We start from the raw sequence: 20,332 nt of genomic DNA on the forward strand, positions 1-20,332 counted from the left end.
AGGATCTGTCCACATTTCAGGATCTTCTCACCCTGTGCCTGAACTGGGCCACAAGAAGAGAACACAGGAGACAGGACACAGTAAGTCAGCACACACAGTAACTTCTTTCCAACATTTCCAACTCAGAAGTGCTGTAAATAACATTTGTGTGACAGGGTATTTGGCACAGCTGTCTGGTGATGAATCCCGCTAGTATCTTCAGCTCCACTTGGAGCACAGATACCACATGTAAAGGCATGACTAGCATTTTCCATCCAGAACAGCCAATCCCCTTGCCGAGTCCAAGTACCACAGTGCAGTTATGGCCATAAGAAGTCTCTAACTCAGGCTCCATCTCCATTGCTTTAGAACTTTCCTCTGGAAAGTGAAGGCCATGCGCTCGTTAATATCCCCGCTCAGGATGGATCTGGGCTCGGGTCTCCATTCTGTTCAGCCACAGACCAGCACCACCATACACAGAGGTGCTGGATGCTCTTCCACCATCCGTCCAGTCAAAATTCAGACCACAGGACAGCCTTGTTTCCTTTGTCCACACTGACCACATGGGCACCCACCGGTGACCATGCGACTGCATTGATAGAAGAACTGAAATGGAAGCCAGGTAAAAGTTTACAAAAAACAGCTGATTTCCACAACAGCACTTAACACTGGAATGAATTATTATAGTACTCTATAAAAGAAAAAGCACTTTCTCAGCTCTCAAGAGATTCCTGCTTTTAATAAGCCTAAGAGTTTCCTCAGAATATATTAAATGTATTTTATTAGAATCATATCTCAGTTTAAGAAGTTGAACAACAACAAACCTAACCTTATTTCAATCTAGAGAATACTGCCATGAATCCACAAAGAATCTGCATATTAAAAATTCTCACACACCAATATACATTGAGAAGCTGTATGACTACAATTCTTTCATAGCTCAGCAAGATTCAGAACCCAGACCCCACTTCAGATTATATGACCAGCCTCCCCTCACCTGTGATGCTTTGCAAGTGTCCTCTCCAATTTCCCAGTAAGCACATTCCAGATGTAGAGGACCCCATCAGCTGAACCAGCAGCCACATAGTTACCGTCAGGGCTACAAGATCAGAGAAGGTGCAAAAGGCAGAGAACAACTGATCAGCACACATCATCATTCCAGCCACAACTTCCTTAGAAAGCAACTTGGCATTACATAGTCTGTGAAGAGTTACGTGTTACCAGCTGCTAACAGTTAAGAGGTGAAAGCACTTTGAAATCTTAAAGTTTCCAAGACATTGTATCAACATCTACAGATATACTGTCTTGACCAAGAGGTAACCTTGGACAAATCACAAACTCCACCCCAGTTTTTCTAGCTGTAAATGGGGACAATGCAGCCAAGCATCACAAATCACTCACTCTTGCTGGGGAAAGATTTATCACGTATCTTGCTTATATCTAACCTTACCTGAACACAACTCTTGTCCAGTCAGAGCCACACTTGAATCCCTGGGCACTGAAAAGTTAAAATCAGATCATTGTCAATTCATTTGTAAGAAGATGGTTCTCACTAAAGAGCATGGTAAGGATTTCTACGTGGTTCAGAATAAGCCCCAGTATGCCTTTATCACCATTCACATTTCTCATATACCCTCCCCCTCAATCACATCTGAAGAAATTCTTTCCTTTAGGCCAGACTTCTAAGCCAAGCTATCTTCTTTAAGGAGGCAAACGAAAAGATCCACCAGAGCAGATCTTTGCTGCTAGACTCTACAGAACTTCAGCACCCACGCAGAAAGAAGTTAGGAGACTACCCTCTCCATGGAGATATCAAAAAACACTCCAACACTGAGGGCAATCCGCAATCCAAAGTTCTGAAATTCATAATGGAGAATTGTGGATAACAAGACCTGGTCACTCACCTGAATGTCTGCTTGACAGCACTAACCCGCAGATCAATGATCTTTAGTAGATCATCACGGGAACAGGTCAAAAGTTCTGTTCGCTCTGAGTTCAGGTCCAGAGCTGTGATTCTTCCAAGCAGCTCCAGCTCTTTTACTATGCTTTCAGTCCTACAGACAGAAAGAATAAAAGAGGAGAAAAAAAATGAGACAGAGGAAAAAAAAAACCAACCATGAACCAGGGTCCAAAAGCCAAGCCAGTGCATCAAGGCTTTGACTTATCCCAATGTGGAAGAAGAGGAGAAAGAGGATTACTGGTTTATTCTCACATTTTGATTCTTTCCCAAGCTAGAGCTCACTTTGTGGATAACATTTCCAGTCAATAGTTAGATATTACTTTCCTGAGAGCCCCACCCTCTGAAAAACTAAATAACATCTAGAATGGCAAGTACTGACCAATGAGAAATATTTACAAGAAAGCAGACTGCCTTTTCAGAAAAGAAACAGCATCCCAAATAAAATATCCCAAACCACTTAAGAGTAATAAAAGTAGTAACTAAAGTCTCCTCCAATGGCCTTCTGCAACTCTTACAACAATCTCATTAGCTTCCAAGCCCAGGAAGGAAAGTTCCCTAGTTCAGATTATACTGAGGACAGCAATCCCATAACCATTCCTACACTATAAGCTCTCTTATAATAGTTTTACCTGATGTCCCAGAAACGAATTTTCTTATCAAAATGTCCACTCATTACACATTGCTCGGTACATACGATGTCATTGCAGCTAGATCCTGCAAACACTGTTTTTATACCTAAAAAGGATAAACCAGTGGTGACGCACTGAAATTTATACTGTACAAACTGAGGAAAACAGCCAGAAAATAATCACTATACCACACCCATACACATTCAGCAGCCACAAAGAGCAGTGTCCAAAGAATGCCACAGGGCAGACTGTCTTAGAATAATCCTGACATAAGTCTTCAACAACCTCTGTGCCCTTCTCAATCTCCTTTGCCATAGCCAATATCCCTTTAAATGCTCTCATGACAGCTGCTTTACTTCCACTTCCTATTTAGACAGCTATAATTTGCTACGGTTAAACAACATTAAACTGTCTCCTTCACCTATGTTTGCAATCCAGGTTACAAGGTAACCTTGTATCTCAACTTCTCTCTCCCAGCAAGCAGGTTTACGAGCCACCAACAGGAGAAAAAGCAAAGAAAATAAGGTTTTTCTCTCAAATAAAAATCTGGATCCTAGCGTTTCCTTCATTTCAGATGTTGGAATTGCTGGTACGTTTCCAAGAAGCATGTTCATCCACCTCAGGGTTAAAAACTCTGACCTGTCTCCAAGTTTTTAGTGGAAGACTAAAATATCCACCCCCAGACCGGTAAACAAAGAACTCACAGAACACAGTTGCTGTTAATTTAATAGCATTAAAAGTGCTTCCTGCATGCACAGGATTTCTTATTCTTGTTTCAGGTAACAGGCAGAAAGATTCTGATTACTTGAATAACAACAGAAGACGGCATGACTGCTAGTTTTTGCTTTTTCAGAAAAGCAAGAAGATGAAATAATCTGGCTGATGTCAGACTTCCTAGTTACATTCAGTAGAAGCACAAAACATGGATGAAAGACAGCAGTTAGGTTTCCTTACAAACTTTGCTGCGGAGGTCCCAGAGCTTGAGGGTCCGGTCATGACTTCCCGAAACAATGCGTGCATTGTCCAGCAAGAACTTGGCTGACAGAACTTTACCGCTGTGACCTGTCAGGGTGTGCTGAGGACAAGAGATTTACACAGTAAATTGCAGTTCCATTTGCTTCCTTTCCTTGTAGTTTACTAGTTCTGCTATTTAACAAACTCAAAGACAAGCTTACACCATAATTTGCATGTCTGCTGCATTGCTTGGAGGAAAAAACACACCTATTATAGTTAAACAGAGATTAACAATGAGTAGGAATGTTAAGTGCCGCAAAGTTCAGCCCGAAGCTGGGACACGCAGGTCACCTTTGTCTGCAGTTTCTTTAGCCGCACAGGGAACCTGCAAGCTCTCTTCCTCAACATTCCATACACCTACGCTTCATGGACATATAGCAACTACAACAGCCTTGCAGGAGCAATGAGGAGAAGGGGTTAAAGCATGCTGAAAATGGAAACTGTGCCTTCAGGTTTTTGCAATGAACTTCTCTCAAGGATATGACAGGGTATCTAGTCTCCACTGTTGTTACATCTTCAAGCCTGAAAGCTGAGACAACCAGAGATTTCAGAAAACCTCCCTGCAGCAGTTTCTGTAACTGCAGAGGGAGGCTCTGTGGGGCTGAATCATGGAATTACAGAAGGGTTTGGGTTGGAAGGGACCTTAAAGATCATCGAGTTCCACCCCCCTGCCATGGGCAGGGACACCTCCCCCTAGCCCAGGTTGCCCAAAGCCTCATCCAGCCTGGCCTTGAACCCCTCCAGGGATGGGGCATCCACAGCTTCTCTGGGCAACCTGGGCCACTGCCTCACCCCCGGCACAGGAAAAAACTTCTTCCTAATATCTCATCTAAATCTCCCCTCTTTCAGCTTAAAGCAGATACCCCTTGTCCTATCCCTCCACCTCCTGATCAAGAGCCCCCCCCATCTCTCCTGTAGCCCCCTTTCAGCACTGGAAGATGCTGGAAGGTCTTCTCGGAGCCTTCTCTTCTCCAGGCTGAGCAACCCCTACTGTCTCAGCCTGTCCTCGCATGGGAGGTGCCTCCCATGCACCCTCTGACCAGCTTCTTAGCCCTCCTCTGGCCCTGCTCCAACAGGTCCATGTCCTTCCTGTGCTGAGGACCCCAGAGCTGGGTGCAGCACTGCAGGGGGGGTCTCACCAGAGTGGAGCAGAGGGGCAGAATCACACAAGAACATGAGTACAAAGCAGCAGCTGGGAGGAGAGGAGGAATCTTTCAAAAGAAACTGAGAATAAAGTCAAGCACTTTTAGGCTTGCTGCCTTTTAACAGCTAGGCAAAGGACCCCTTTTCAAGAATGCCACTCCTGACTTATAAAAAAAATCTCTCTTTGTCTTCCGCAAACCCTTCTTCAGTAGACCTCTCCTTGGATTGAGGCTAGAACATTGAAGCGGTTCTCCATAAACCATAAGAAGCATTTAGATTTCCACAGAGGCAGATGCAAAAGTGTATCAGGTTTATGTGGCAAGGTTTTGCCAGCAGGGGGGCTGTACTGGGAAAAATACGCAGTAATTGGAGTTTCCTGCAAGGCTGTGCAGAGATCAATACTGTATTTCAGGTCTTGCTGTGAAGACCCTGAAGAGAAATAAAGATCCTTTTAACCAAAAGAATTATTGAAAGTGTCTGTAAACACACAACTTTCAAATTTGCCATGTCCCAATTAGACAAAACTGTAAATACAGGACAGAAACAGCCTGAGCACTGATTTGCCTTCAGGAGACTCACCCGTAATCGACTGTCATCAACCGTCCAGATTCTGCTGGCAAAGTCATTTGAAGCTGCTAAGAGGTAAGAGCCCTGTGAACACAAGATTAATTTAAAACTACTTCTGCAAGTCCATATGCAAATTAAACTAAAAAGCATTTCCAATAAATCATTAAAACCGTATTAGTGCTATATCGCCAAGGGAAAAAAAAAAAGAAAACAAAACAAACAAAAACTCAGGAGCACATACTAGTAAGGAAAGCTAGTGTAACAACTTCCAAAGAGGCTACAGCTTTTTCCTCCCACCAAAATGTTAGTGATTTGTAGAATCATGACTACAGATAAAAGGAATAACAATAACCAGAGCAGAAAGGAGATTCTCCTTTCTCTTCTGCCCCCAGCTGCCACAGTGAGGAAATAGGTTCTAGTTTACCTTAATCTTTTGTGGTTTTTAACTCTTGATTTTTCACAGAAAAAAGCCCCGCATCATCTACCCCCACTGCTTAGATAGACCTCAGAGTAGAATTAGCCCAATTCTTGCAATTTGCATTACAATTCTAACATTTGATAAGATTCCAAAAACTAGATCTGCCCAAGGAGAGATAAATTGACTTGTTCACAGCTTTAGGCTTAGGGCTCTTACAAGTCACCCATGTTGGAGAACAGACATCACAAGATTCACACTTGCGCTCCTGTCTGACCCAAAAGACATTCCTGAATCCTTAAAGCCTGTTAGCATCTCACCTCAGGCAGTTCTCACCTCAAACGTGCTCAAGCAACTTGCCAAAATCAGAACTATTTTCTCCTGCAGATTACCAGCACCAGCAAATCTCTAATGAGCTGCTCAGTGTCCAAAAGGAGGATCCTTCTGGGTGTGTATCAATAAAGTTTAGCACACAGAACCACCAAATGGAAGAAATTATGTCAGCTTTGGTCTACCATCCATGCAGTAAAGTATTGTGTTACGGGAGAGGTCTCAGCAGAAAAGTCAGATCATATGTCCAGTTACAACAATCCAAGACCCCAAACTCCTTGAAGTGGGACTGTTGGATGCTGATCACAGTCATCTCTCCAGTACTCCAGGTGAACATGAACTGAACACATCTCAAGCTGTCAGCAAACACTCTGCCAGCCACACCATTACTGTACTGTGACTGGTGAGCAACTGCTGGGAGACAAGGTCATGGAAGTGCAAGTCTTAGGATAATCAGACCTTTTACTATTCATCACAGACCTCAGCAGACCACTTATGGAAATAAGCTTCACAGAAATAAAGCTTCAGTGTATTTGCTTCTTCTGTGCTGTTACGCCAGCTTCAGTGGGAAGCTGAAGACTAATTTCTTCCTTTAGACAAAGCCTAGTGTATTTTACTGTAATTTCATCATAGTAGCCCGTAGCAGTCAATGTCTGAGCTGCATATCGTGTTCTGAATTGTAAAGCAAAGGTGAGAATTCCAGACTGCAGCATACCAAATAAGGATCTTTTGTACAATTTTGAACCATTTGCAGCTATTCTCATAAGTATTTTAACTCATTTCTTAGGTAACTTTTCAAACTGTTAGAATGGAAACTGATAGCAGAGGACAACATAATTCAATTAATTTATTCCCAATCACAAACAGTGGATATTGCACAGATACTCACAGCACTATCAAATTCTATGCTTGTAATCCCAGCATTACTACCAGAGAGGGAACCTTTGGGCTCACACCTATCTGCACAGAGAAAGACAAACAAAAATTAAGCAATGGATTAAAACAGAAGCTGACACAAAGTGAACTACAATATGAGTTTGTTTAGCATCCCACCATGCCCCAAAGCAAAAAGTTTACCTCCCAAGACTTCCCAAAGCTTAACCCTCCGGTCCATGCCTCCTGTTGCTAGTAACCGGGAGCCAGGGCTGAACTGCACTGCATTCACCTCCCCATCATGTGCATCCTGAGGAGTGGGAAGAACAGAAGAACCACCCAAAACCGAATTAGAAAGACCCAAAAAACCACAGATTAGAAAGCTATAGAACTTAAAGATTATACAGAACCACAGCTGTAGATCTTTCAGCAGTATATAGGAAACAAAGTCACAGACTGAAACTGTACTACAGTTGATGGTGTACAAACAGAGCAGAAAGGCTGATCCTTATCTAAAGAAAAAAACAAAAGCACATAAAGAAAAACACTAAGAAGGACTCAACAGTGATAATAAACTGCCAGAAGCCTTACAGTACTTCACAAGTTTGGGCTTTATAAGGTAAGGCTTTTAAGCTATGCCAGAAAAAAATTAAGGAAAGGACAGGATAGAAAACAGTAAAAAAACAGGTGATACGCTGTAGAAGGAAACTAACTTTTCATTTCTCCATCTAGAGCCAGCCATGGAACATGATCCAATCAGTTCATGCAACCACAGAACACTCAAGTCAGGCTTGAGTTAGGAAAGCCTGCTAGAAAACAGCAGAACAGATTAACGGCATTCATTTACTGTATTGGTGATAATGCTACTTTATATTGGTGATTAAGTAGTACCAGCACAGTTGTGACTTGGAACAGCACCTAATCTCACAGCGAGCTTGGGCTTCAGCTGTGGTTCCTCCCAGCAGGTGCAGTGAGACCCCTGCACCCCTGCTTTCTCACAGCTTAATGTTCCAAAGCTTGAGTTGGCTACTTAATAGCAATTCCTAACCTTTTAAAACCCATGAGAAATTTAAGATCCCTTCCCTTTTTTCCCCCGTTAATTTCACAGCTTTATACTACTTACCCACATAGTATTAGTACCATATTCTTAATTCATTTGCTACATTTATTTTTAAGTATTTTCAGTAACTGTTCTTTTGAAATCAGTTTTTCTGGAAACTTGTATTTTTATGGAACTTGTGGCTCGAACTTGGTCTGCCAGCTCATATTTAGGGGGTCATCACACTTCAAATCCAATCTTTCTACAAGTGCAAGAGAGCCATTCAGATCAAAACTGGTCAAAGTTTTTGCCTAGAAACTATGCCTGAGAACAACAGCTTGAAGTGACTACCTTCTCCTTCCCAAGCCTGCTCTAGTCATCTTTCCAGAAGTGAGCCTGGACTGCTCCCTGTATCCACCAAACCTCCAACAGGGTGCTTGCATTCATTCCTGGAATGCTCTGCTGGACCCAGACATGTCCTCACACTCTGCCTGGGCTCCAGACACAGGAGTTAAAACATAACACAGATCACCTCCAGAAGGAACATACGGATTCCCATGAAATAAGTAAGGATTTTTTCCTTCTAACATTGCAGTGCCAACCACACATCACCTCCATTCTGCCACAGTCTGACAGGCTTACTACTGCCGCTGTTCCCACTCCTGCTGCAAGATGGGGAATTGGAATGGGGCAGCATTCCCCACATCGCCCAGAGGAGGGGTCAGCACAGGCTACTGTGACTTGCCCCCCTACATGGGGAAGACAGTCTGTGCTGCTCTTGGAAGCTCAGATGACATTACAGAAAATTAAGAGAAAGGTGAAAACAACAGAACTTCTCACATGGTTCTTTGCAGCTTTGCAATACCTTTTATGATAAAATTAGCCAGGATTTACATCTGTTGATCAACTGTGCTTGCTGTACATAGCCAGAGGAGAAGAGAGGTTGCAACACACACTGAAGCCATGAACACCTCATTTGATGCTCCTTACTCCAGCCAGGTCCAGGCTACCACTTAAGTTACGACCCTATTCTCACTCCAGGTAACACTCCTACTCCCTCCACCCCACGAGTGCTGCTACAGAAGATGGTAGCCAGGCAGGCCAGGAACACACAAGCCTCCATGCTGCAGTCAGCCACTCTGTTACTTGGGATGAAAAATACAAGTCACTTCCTCTCTATGAAATATCCGTATCCAGAATCGGAGTGCCTGAGAAAGCTCAAGAGGAATGTTAAAACAAGCGGCTGCATCACAATCATTCATTCAGAAGGAAATGCCCTTCACAGAAATTTAAGTTTGGCCTTGTGAGGCCAGAGCACCACATAAAGGAGGTCTCAGCTTGAAAACTTTAGATCACACACAACAAATGAAGACACCCCACTACCATGAGCTCCTCTTAACCGGTTCTGTTGGATGACATTCAGTGCCACAACTCCTTCACTGTGGAGAACTGGAACTGAATTAATCCCAACCTGTCAGCAATCTCTTCCTCAATCATAGCTCTCCTACAGCATGACAGAACAGGGACTGCTGGGAGCCAAGAGGATAATGGAGTGTAATTCCCCTGTGCCCTCAGACCTTTTACTCATCATCATCGACCTCAGTAAGACAGACATCAGGGCGCACTGGCTCTGAAAAGCATTTGGGCTAAGAATTAAATGAGATGAACTATGCTACCAAATCAAGGATTCCTTCTTCTTTGGCAATGTTAATAGAATGAGTTTCAGGAGATCAGTTCCCACACAAACAGGATCCACTTCCTCCAGAGACAGCAAAAGGGATGGTAAAACCAAGAATTCCTTCTATACTTACAAAGACGCATATGGCAGTAGTGGGCACCCTCACTTCTTTACCAGCACCTGGATGTGGCTCTACATTATCCTGGGGAGCAGGGAACGAAGACAAAGAACGCCTCCTGAGATGAAACAAAGAAATATTTTTAAATGAGAAATGAATGCTGTTTCTCTTGAGTTCATCCAGATCTGTACCTGTCACTCAACTACACTGACAAGTGATTAAACAACAGGGACAACTTTCTTTTATCCCATCTTTCAAAAATTACATTTGTCATATAGCACTACATCCATGTGTAGCTTTAGATACCTCATAGTACACCGATAAGCTACCTGAGCTGATTACTGACCTCATTTTGGAGCTCTTTTTTTAATAGGAAAGAGAAACATGGGAATGACTGTAGCTGAGTTCAGCTGGAGAGACTGCAGCTCCATCAATATGCCCAGGGAGACTCAACACCACTGCAGCACTACATCCCAGGCAGCAAAATGCTCCATTCAAAAGCTCGGGCTGCACTATTTAAGAAAAGACCACCCACCTAATGCAGAGCTTGACTTTGATGCCTGAGACTTTGCTACGGGAAACCTAGGTTTCAGACTATGGAGATAATGCTGGACACCCAGACGGTGCAGGCTTCCTTAACATGGCTCCACCCTGGACACTAACCACAGACCACAAGGACTCATTTTAAATAAGCCTACTAGGAGTAAAGTGCAGCGGAAAGCAAGAGCAAACCCCATGTATTCTCTCCACAAAGAGGGGCTCACTGCCTCTCTAACTGCAGACAGTTTCTAGCTAGTGTTATCAACATCTGAAATCTAATCAGGATAATGCAGCTGGGTTCCGTGTAACTTCAATGGAATACATTCACATGCTGGACTAAGAGCACATAATGTTTTCACCTGGCAGCATCAGAAGATTGATGTCCCAAAAGGGGAGACTCAGACAGACTGGAGGGAAAGGTCAGAGGTCAGCACACGGCAAGATGGAAGAAACAGGAAGTTGAGGAGAACAAAAAAAAGAAAAAGAAAGGCAGAAGCTAGAAGAAAGGCTGAAATTATTTGTTTGTATTTCCTGCATCACCAAGATTTTGGTGTACATTGAAACCAATATACAAAACAAAGAGGTGAAAGTGTTCTAACCTACCCAAAGATATTAGTGATAGAGTCCAGAAGGCCTCCAGCTGGCTGGGAGAGTCGCTTACTGAAGGAGGGGAGGACAGGTTTAAACCTTGTGAATAGCTTCTCCACATAAAGATCAATACAAACATTTCATAGCAACAAGTCTCTGGAAAGACTCCCTCCCCTGCAGACCCAGTCCAAAGACAGAACACCAGAGGCAGGCATCAGTTCAAAAGTCACCAGTAATTACAACTCAGAACATAATTCGCAAGTGAAGTTTCTTCAATTTCCCTCAAATTCATGTGAATTACTGGTTTTAGATACGAGTCTGTCAAGTCTGAAGTTTCAATCAAATTAATCTATGCTCTCATGTAACTGTCTCTTACTTTCCACTCACTGCTATTTTAGAGGAAGAAAAAGATGCATTTAATCTAGGTGAAGATATTTTCAGAATTTCGGCTAAATCCAAAACACCAGCTATTTGTAAAGTCACATTGGTACCTCGTGTAGTGACAAAGGTATAATACAACAGGCACTGCGATACCCATTTTATTGTCTATTTTGCTTTTAAAAATTTATTTTAAGATTAGACAGTGATTTTTTTCAGCTGCTAGTTTAATTTATTTATAACAGCAAAAGCAAAAAGAGAGCATATCTAGAGCACTGTAACAGAACACAGCACAGGAGTTTCATACTGCTCTGGTGGAAGTACTAAACTGTGTTCCAGGAAAAGGGAAGTGAAAAACCATAACTAACATTCCCAACATTGTTCCAATTCTTATATTCCTTGTTCTTCCTCAATCATGCAATACAAAAATCTCTTGGTCTACCAACCTGGATGTTCGGCTGACAGCTCGCACTGGAGATGTCTCCTCAGCTGTGTCAGAGGTTTCATCTGCAAGCACTTCAATATCATCATCCCTGCTGAAGTGAGAGAAAAAACTCCATTTCCAATCAGGCAGAGCTTCCCATGGTAACCACCCACTGATGTATATGAACTGAACAGACAGCACCGTCCCAGGGTCTGTCAGTGTCTGTGCCCAACCCTCATCTGGGTTTACTCAGCGGCAGTAACACGTAGGTAGATCCAAACAACACACACACTGAGCTAGCTGTCACTGCCAAGGTACCACGTTCAACATACAACCTCTGAAAACAAGTACCTGCAGCACCTGAATGCCAGTTTTTTTCTTCCCAGCTGACAATTACTCTTCACCAACAACAGGGTTGGATTCCCCACCAACCCCCATATTCACATTGGCAGGCTTCCTTTCCAGATTCTCTTTACTACAGGCATTCTATTTCAGCTTGCATCACTATGCACAGCATTATAAGGACCTATCACATTTGAGCAAAACTTTACTACAGAGTGAACTATATTTGCTGGAACAGTTACAGAACAGCAAAGACATGAGTTATTGCAACCCCAAATACCAGGAATATCTTATTTTCCCAGCACCTTTTTTGCTGTTCCAAAACAAGGAAATATTAAAAAGCACAGGAGTTTGAATTTTCCTTCTTCATGCACACCAAAGACATCCTGATACTTCCTACACTGCTGTACTTCAGGTGCTGCTCCATTAAGTACAAGAGATGTTTTGCTTCCCTTCATCAATATGTTGGCGTATGACCAAACAGAAGTGTGGGGTTCCAACACATATACCCTAAATTAATCCAGCTAACTTACCCAGCTAATGCTAAAGGTTTTTCCCTGTTAGTCATCATGATCTGTGACAGTCTGGTATTTTTTCCTTCAATGACGACTTTTCCTCCACTGCTGATTTTGCAGGACTAACTATTTTTAAATGCACTCTATCAACCTGATGCCATTTGACTGAACAGGAAGTTTAAATTCAGCATTTAAGTAGGAATGAACTCATTCCTGCCATCAGATAACATCAGCTGCAAAAGAATTGAAGACAATGGGACCATTTTTAATCTCTCAATTCAGAATATAACTGTACTTTAAGTGCTAGGATTTTGGAGGGCAGTATATATGGAAAGGCTATGGAAAATATATACTCTGATTGAAAGTTTCAGGCTGATGTTTCAATAAAACACTATCAAGTTCTACTGATATTTCTTTTTAAAACATCTAAAGTTTGAGCTATTAAAATTGTGTATGGCAAAATAACTTTCCACTTTAATGTATTTTTGAAGTGAATGTAAACACCATGACATACTCCTTGAAATGCCGCAGTTTTCCTCTTCAGTAAGCAACACACTTATACAATACAAACCCTCTAAAATTATGAAATCAAAAAGGAATCAAAAACATCTGTGAAGCAGAGTTTGAGTAATTTACAGAAGCAATTATTTTCTAGGGTTTTTTTAAAAACAAGCTTATTTTTACCTTCGCAGTGTCCACATTAAATTGTTTATGAAGCAGAGACCATCATCCCCACCACATCGGGAAGTAAAATATTCAAGCTGTTCTGCTAGAGCTACCTTTGAGCTCAGCTCTAAGATAGGAAGGTCTTGCTTTGAGTCACGCAGAGGAAGAAGCTTAACGGGAAAAGTGGCCACAGACATTATGTGTGTGTTTCCCCTCTCAGTGCAACATTATTTATTGAAGAGCTTAGTATTCTAAGAGATTCCCAGTGCGCTCACATCAAATAACGCGGCCAAAAGGGATATCACTATTCTTATGAGCTCGGAAGACTGTCCTCTGGCTTGGGACTGCCCACTGGCCTGTGACACAGAGGTCAGCAGTATTCTTGTAATGGAGAGTCACACCTCAACTAGCCCAGGGAATGGAAGCATTTAAACATTTCTTTAAAAAAAAACAAAGCAAATTCTGCTAACTAGTTAGCTGCAGTTTCAATTTTCCTTTCAAGTGCTCCAAGCTCTCTCATACTCTCCATATACATGCCCCTCCTACCTACCCCAGACTTCCGCGTGGGGCCTCTTCCAGAGCAGATACATGGCTCCTATCACGTGCAAGAACACACAGCACAGAGGTCTAATGTGATTACATGATGGTAACACAAAGACAACAGACATCAAGAAAAAGCCTGCACACTACTCTGGCACTGTGCTCTGAAGACTGTCTCGGTGGTTTCCAGGCATAAAGCAGCAGGGGTAGTTTTTCTGGATTTGGCTAACAAGTGCCAATAACCTTATCAGCCTGGTGCAAAGCACCTATATCATCAACTACACTCTCCAGTCAGATGATTAAATACCACCCAGGAGTAAAAATAGCAGCGAAAAGAACACAGGACTAGAGATGCTTCTCTCCAGCTTGCCAGGAAAAGTAACTCCACATCTATCTTTCTTTTCCTACGGAATAAATCTTTCCCAGAATGGAAGCGATCAATGTATTTTCACCCACCTTAACCCACTCAGTACCTGTTCCTGCAGGAAATCCTTGAATATATTTCTAGTCTAACACTTAAAAACACAGGCATCTCCAGAGTATATTGCTTCATGATTGAAGAACTATTTTGAAGACCAAAGGCACCACACAACAAATGTTTTTATGCTAAGATAAGAATATATATTCACCGTATGAAACAGTCTTACGACCTTCAGTCCAAGCATCTATTTTTAGTCATAACAGAGCTCCTTCTTCTGGAAGTTCAAGTAGGGAGAGTTACTGTACATTTTTGACTTTACACCAAAGTTTACTCGTTTTACATCACCAAATTTAGAAATAACAAAGATACCATTTATCATGCATCTGCATAAAACTGAAGCATGAAGTGATGAAGGAGACTTGTAAATCAAGACTGCTTACGGTTCAACAGGCAGGGGTTCTTTGGCAGCTTCTGCTAACTCCTTCTGCAGCCTGGCTTGTCGTCTCCTAAGAAAAAGAAAGCAAGGTTATTTAAAAAAAACAAAACAAAAAACCAGACCACTGCCCTAATTTTATCCTGCTTTTCAAGATACTCTGTGCAGGAGAGGCAGTTTCCTTCCTGTGAATAGGAAAGGACATGATCAATTGAGTGAGGCAACAAGGCAAAGTGTACCTATGGCCACTTATGACCCATATGAATGCAGATTTGTTTGGAGTTCAAGAACTTGCAAAAATTATTACGTTAGTAAAGATAAAATAAAACTGCCAAGTACTATGAGACTTCTATTACAGCTTTTAGTCTCCAAGTATTATTAGCTGGCAAGTAAGCTGAAGCAATTCCGAAGAAAAAATACTATTTTCAAGAAAAAAACAAACCTGTACAGACTTATTTTTCCAGGTTATACATAGCTCAGTCTCACAGCAGCCGCTCTTTTTAACAGAATGCAAAAAAACACAAGTTGGTTAAGTCAAAAAAGGACAAAACTAGGATAAGCATAAATATGCAACATGAACAAGAGAAGTCCAAGCCTAACACCAGCAAAAAACCGCAGTTTCTATCTGATTTATGATCTTCAGACCATAGTTAAATGTTGCTCAAGAAACAAAAGAACATGCTTTATTCATTTAAAAGACAGGAATGTTTTCACAAAGCATCCGTCTGAGTTGGCGACAAGAAGGAACACAAAGTTCTGGACTCGCATTGTGTTGTGCAAGAATACAGAGAACAAAACTAAATCTGGTTTTATCCTATGCACTCCTAGGTATTAAAAAAAATATTGGGAAGCAGTTTACCAAATAGAGGTCATCCATCTCACCTTGAATCCTTTTCATTTTCTGCGTTCAAACGATTGGCTTCTTGTGCCTTCTCTGCCATCCAACGTGAGACCAGCTCCTGGTTGTCTTCAGTAGTTTTCCTTAGTTTCTCCTCCAAGGCATTGAAGGTGATCTGGAGAGCATCATATTCATCTTTCAGTGTCTGATTAGCTCGCTCAAGATCTTGCAGTTTGCTACGCAATTCCTGGCACTCAGTTTCCAGTTCAGAGATCTTTTGCAAATACTCTGCAATCCTGGCATGGCAACAAAACACAAAACAATGAGGATCTCCTTTGGGACCTATACCATCTTCTTTGTTCTATTTGCACAAGGCCTAACACATGAAATTTTAGCTCACGGCTAGGAATCCTAGAGAATATTATAACATTAATAAAGAACTCAATCAGAAGTCTGGATCTCATACCAACCACACAGACAAAACAGCTCCTACTCACTTTGCTTCATTCATCTGCATCTCTTTGTCCTTCTGCTGCATTTGGTTATTCAGATCAATTACAGACTGGGCCAGCTAGAGAGAGGAGAAAACTACATTACAAGATGCAGGGATGCCAGCTGGATAACATACACCAAACAGCAACCAGCAAGAGTACAGACCCATCTAACATCACAAGCATACCTTTCAGGTCTTCTTTCACAGCTTTCTATACAGATCTGTTTACTGCTCTTATCACATAGGTCATTAAATCAGGGAATCTACTTTCAAATATGAGTTGTCAGTAAGTTACTGTCCTTTGCTATCTCACTTCCTTCCCTCAAAGTTCCTTTATTAAAAGTCGCATCAAACAGAATGCGTATTAGGAAGAAATCTTATTTTTTTAAAGTGATGGAAAAATCAACACAGAAACTAAAGATCACCAAGTAAACCAACACATGAGTACTAACAACCAAGCAACAAATCCTCCTGTTAGAGCCGGACAGCTGTTACAGGAGACAGGTACCTCACATATTGTAAACACAAGTTTCATGAAGAAATTTCCCACAAGAAGAGTTGCTGGTGGAGTCTCTGCAGTGCAGAGGACATAGAGGGGCAGAGACCAACACTAATGAGCTGCTGCTGCCAGCTCCCAGCTGCCCAGTCAGTGAGCAGCTGCAGGCACCACAGCATGCACAGCCTCGGCTGCTGGGGGAGAAGGAAGACCGAGTTTTGAGAAGAGCGCCTGCCTGGGTAGATGGCTTAGGATGCTAGACTGGGGGGAAAGAAGGAATTTTCAGTGCTTTGACTAGTCAGCTCACACCTCCTGTAGAAAGCTGTCTCCTCTTTGAAAATCTCAGAATTACTGACACTGGAGCTTCTCCACAACTCCAATGAGGCGTCATCAAAGGAGCATGATAACATCTTCCAGGTCACTCCCATCTTCTCCCTATAAAAGTCTGCAGTACAATTCAGACACTAGCTCCTGCACTCATTTAAGCCACTGCTCACAGTTTAAAAAAAATAAATAAATTCTGCAAACAAAGCCTCCACATCTTCCTCTCAAAAAAAAGAAAAATGCTGCTTTATGCTGCTTTTCCTCTCTTCCAGGCCCAAGTATCATAGCTTACAGGACTCCAGCCTCCCTGCTGCATCTGCATGGCAGAAGCAGTACTCCCTTCTCAGTCTAACACCATGGCACTTTCAGCCTTTGCTTGTGCATGTTTGTTTTGTCTACTCCTTTATAGCAGTGGTCCTGCAAAGCGAGACAAATGAAACCTCGCACAGCCACCTATTCTCTCACTCAAAGTCTTTTCAATGTAGAACTAGTGGCCATGCACAGCAGTATAAACTGCATCAGTTCCTCTAATAAACACAGTTAAAAACCTATTCATGAAACGCAAAATTAAGCACTTCTTAAAAATCATGCCACGCTGACAATGTAAGCTTCTATCTCCTGGCTGTCAGTTTTAAGGACCAGCTATCTCTGGTTTATTTTAATCATCAACATGGGGAGCTTAAAAAGGCCGTAGATGAAACGAGGGAAAAATGATGATGAATAAGCTTGGTAAAATCAACGTCATGTTCAGAAAGGGCCATGTATAGACCACGGAGAACACAAGAGGATTTTCTAACCTCGCCACGTTTCTTATGCAGCTCTGTCAGCTCCTCTTGATGCTTTATCTTCAGCTGTGCCAGTTCCTGCAACTGAGCATCATTCCATGTGCCATCATGTCCTGGACTGGAGTTTGAGAGAGAAGAGATGTCACAAACTAGAATAAAACTGCTTCTGTGCCTTGGACAGTCAGTCTCAGGACACTACCACCCCCAGATTTTCGATACTACATCAGAGGTACAGGTCATTCATGAAGAACTAGCTAAACCACAGCTAGCTCCCCCACAACACACTTCTCACCAACCAAAAGGCCATTATATAGTACTGGAAAATTAAATTTACTGAGGACTCAATTCACCTTTTTGTACATTCCTAAAACAGAATTCAAACTCAAATGAAAGATAACTAGCCTTTGCTTAATTTTGCGTGAAGACAAGTGAGTCTTAAAAGTACACTCTCCAAATTCTGGAAGAATTACAAACATTTTACCACCTCAAATTTGGCTTGGAGAGAGCTGTTGCATCTTGAAGATGCTAGATATCTGGAGAGAGGGCACAATAATACAGGGCGCAAACCCAAAAGCCAGAGAACCAAGGGTATATTCCCAGACCCTCGGCTTTATGGTTCTACATGTTACAAGACGCTTGTCCTAACTATGTTCTAGCCGCTTATGGCGTAAAGGTTTTGAGGTGTTTTTCAAATTGTGTTTTACAACACTGTAGTACCATGACATAAGCCGGAATTTCTGAACACCAGAACGCACATATCACCCCTCAAACAGCTATGACTAACATTTATCACTTATGTCTTTGAAAGCACAGAGACAGGAACAGAAGTCAGTTGTTTAAAAGCATATACACATCACACATACAGAGACTTTGAGTAAGTTAGCACCTATATTTTAAATTACAGCTTTTAAAAATAATAAAGTTCATCGCTGTTATTCCAGACAAATAGAACAAGGTAATTGCAAGTATCTGCTTTTGCAGTCATTTTGTGTTTTAACAGTCCAGTGGGAAACTAAAGACGGTTCAAGGCAACTGCAGTCATCAGAAAGCTTTTGAGAACTTTCACACGGACGTGAAGTCCAGCCTGCTGGCCAAATGCTGATGCTCTGCCTGCAATTCCCATAAAATCAGGAGTTCTTCTCTCCTTACTAGTAATAGTACACAACAGCCTTAACTATATGCATGTGTTTTGCATTCCCATTAGACACACACGTACAGTTTTACACTACACAGCAAAAAGAGCTACAACAGAGGAAGCAATTCCTACAGAAGTATAAAGTTCTGAGCTACTTAGCCCTGCCTTTTCTTCAGTTACACCAAGAACAGAACCCAACAGCCTTTACCTGCTGGGATTTACATGCTGTCCAGACAAAGGACACACTACGAGCATATGGGTTTGCTGTGGATTCAAATGCCAACAGAAGAAGCAGTACGACTGCTGCCTGTGGCACCAAAGTGCTGTTCTCAGGTTAGAGAGGAAGTTTCCTCAAAAAACCCTTCTAAAAGCAGGCAGAAGACACATTCCTTTCAGCATATATGGTGCTTATTTAGGACTGACACTTCACAATCATGATTTTCTCCATTCTCCCCTTCTACATGGTAACACAGAGTGAAAGAAACTAAGACATCAGCTTCTCCCTGCACGTCAATGTTTCTAAGAGTGAACAATTTCAAGAGTCATATCATAATCATTAGGAACCGACACCAGGCATTACAAGGCAAACTGATCAGAAGCAGAAGCTCATTCTGGCCTAACTCCATAACTTGAGTTTGTGAGAAATTAATTTCTGTCCAAAACTTGGTCAGATCTTTCTGCACTGTATACTGTAAAAAATTTTGCAACTCTGTAACGTTTATACTTTGTTATAAGTCATTTTTAGTTCAACAGATTTCCCGGTTTGTTTTATTCCAAGTTACTGTAGTAACCTAGAAGTTCAATGTGCAACACATCCAAACAATGGTTTAGGTTATAGGGTGCGTGACAGACAGCTGACTGGGAGAAAAGGAATTTTAAATACCTGATCTCATGCCTGCTCTGCATCTCATATTTTTCTGCTTGAAGCTTATCAGCCAGCACCGCATGAAGGTCCGACTTCTCTAGTAGCTTGTTATCTGAAAGGGCAAAAAGTTATCTTAAGATAACCAAAAAGCAAAATGAGATTTCCACCATCTTCTATGAGCTAAGATCTAGTATCTTTATTCTGACACAACCATACAGTATGTAAGCCTCCACCGCTTTAGCGTGCACCCCTCTTTGATGTCAGCAGGCTACGGCAGCATTCAGCTACAACTCCAAGAATTCCTCATTAATCCAGATGTTGCGTGGGACTGGTCTTGTGAAAGTTTAATAGGGAGACTGTTCGAGTGTATTGCTATCTGCTGAAACAGGAGGTCAAAGTTCAAGCTCTTTCTAGCCCCTCAACTGATAGCAACAAGGAAACCAGCCCTGCCAGAGAACTGGTCACACTCAGCCCTGCACAGCCAGCACCACAGTGCCAGGGGAACCTCCGCCTCCCTCCGCTCCTGTCCCAGCCCAGGCAGGAGAGGGACGGGCAAGCAAGCACTGACCCCTGAATAGCTCCGAACTTCTCAGACAGTCGCTGTCCACAGCACAAACCCAGCTCAGCCCGTAAGGTAACCGAGAGAAACAACTTCAACCTTTCTCAGTTTTAACAAACATCTTCCGCTCTTCTGAGAGCACCACACGGGAGGCCTGGGGGTTCCCTCACCGCCGCGTTCCTGCCCGCTTTCCCAGGAAAGCGCCCCATGGCCCCGGCCCCCGGGGGAGCCGCGCTGCCGCCGCC

General features: G+C 42.4%; 1 protein-coding gene across 2 annotated transcripts; it reads right to left on the reverse strand.

Annotated features, from left to right (window-relative positions):
- ATG16L1 (autophagy related 16-like 1 (S. cerevisiae)) lies at positions 1 to 19,632 on the reverse strand. 2 transcript variants are annotated; one of them, XM_010080330.1, is made up of 17 exons: positions 19,547 to 19,632; positions 17,541 to 17,646; positions 15,928 to 16,001; positions 15,475 to 15,726; positions 14,600 to 14,665; positions 11,698 to 11,784; positions 10,889 to 10,945; positions 9,761 to 9,863; positions 7,115 to 7,220; positions 6,927 to 6,997; positions 5,305 to 5,376; positions 3,523 to 3,643; positions 2,569 to 2,674; positions 1,884 to 2,033; positions 1,430 to 1,477; positions 977 to 1,078; positions 1 to 585 (listed from the first exon to the last, which is right to left on the reverse strand). In XM_010080330.1, exons 1-17 carry the CDS (start codon positions 19,567 to 19,569, stop codon positions 492 to 494), a joined length of 1,638 nt encoding a protein of 545 aa, XP_010078632.1. In that variant the 5' UTR covers positions 19,570 to 19,632; the 3' UTR covers positions 1 to 491. The 2 variants fall into 2 exon arrangements, with proteins under 2 accessions (XP_010078632.1, XP_010078633.1); XM_010080331.1 differs by lacking the exon at positions 10,889 to 10,945.
- Between the last annotated feature and the right edge of the window lie 700 nt (positions 19,633 to 20,332).

The sequence above is a fragment of the Pterocles gutturalis genome, unplaced genomic scaffold (assembly GCF_000699245.1).
Source record: "Pterocles gutturalis isolate BGI_N339 unplaced genomic scaffold, ASM69924v1 scaffold11444, whole genome shotgun sequence".
NCBI lineage: Eukaryota > Metazoa > Chordata > Aves > Pterocliformes > Pteroclidae > Pterocles > Pterocles gutturalis.

Excerpts from the sequence above, each read along its gene's own strand:
- ATG16L1 (XM_010080330.1), bottom strand. The coding sequence starts at position 19,569 with ATGCAGAGCAGGCATGAGATCAG. Across the intron at positions 3,644-5,304 it reads TTGATGACAGTCGATTACGG|CACACCCTGACAGGTCACAG; the intron begins GTGAGTCTCCTG and ends TCTTGTCCTCAG. Across the intron at positions 2,675-3,522 it reads GGACCTCCGCAGCAAAGTTT|GTATAAAAACAGTGTTTGCA; the intron begins GTAAGGAAACCT and ends TATCCTTTTTAG.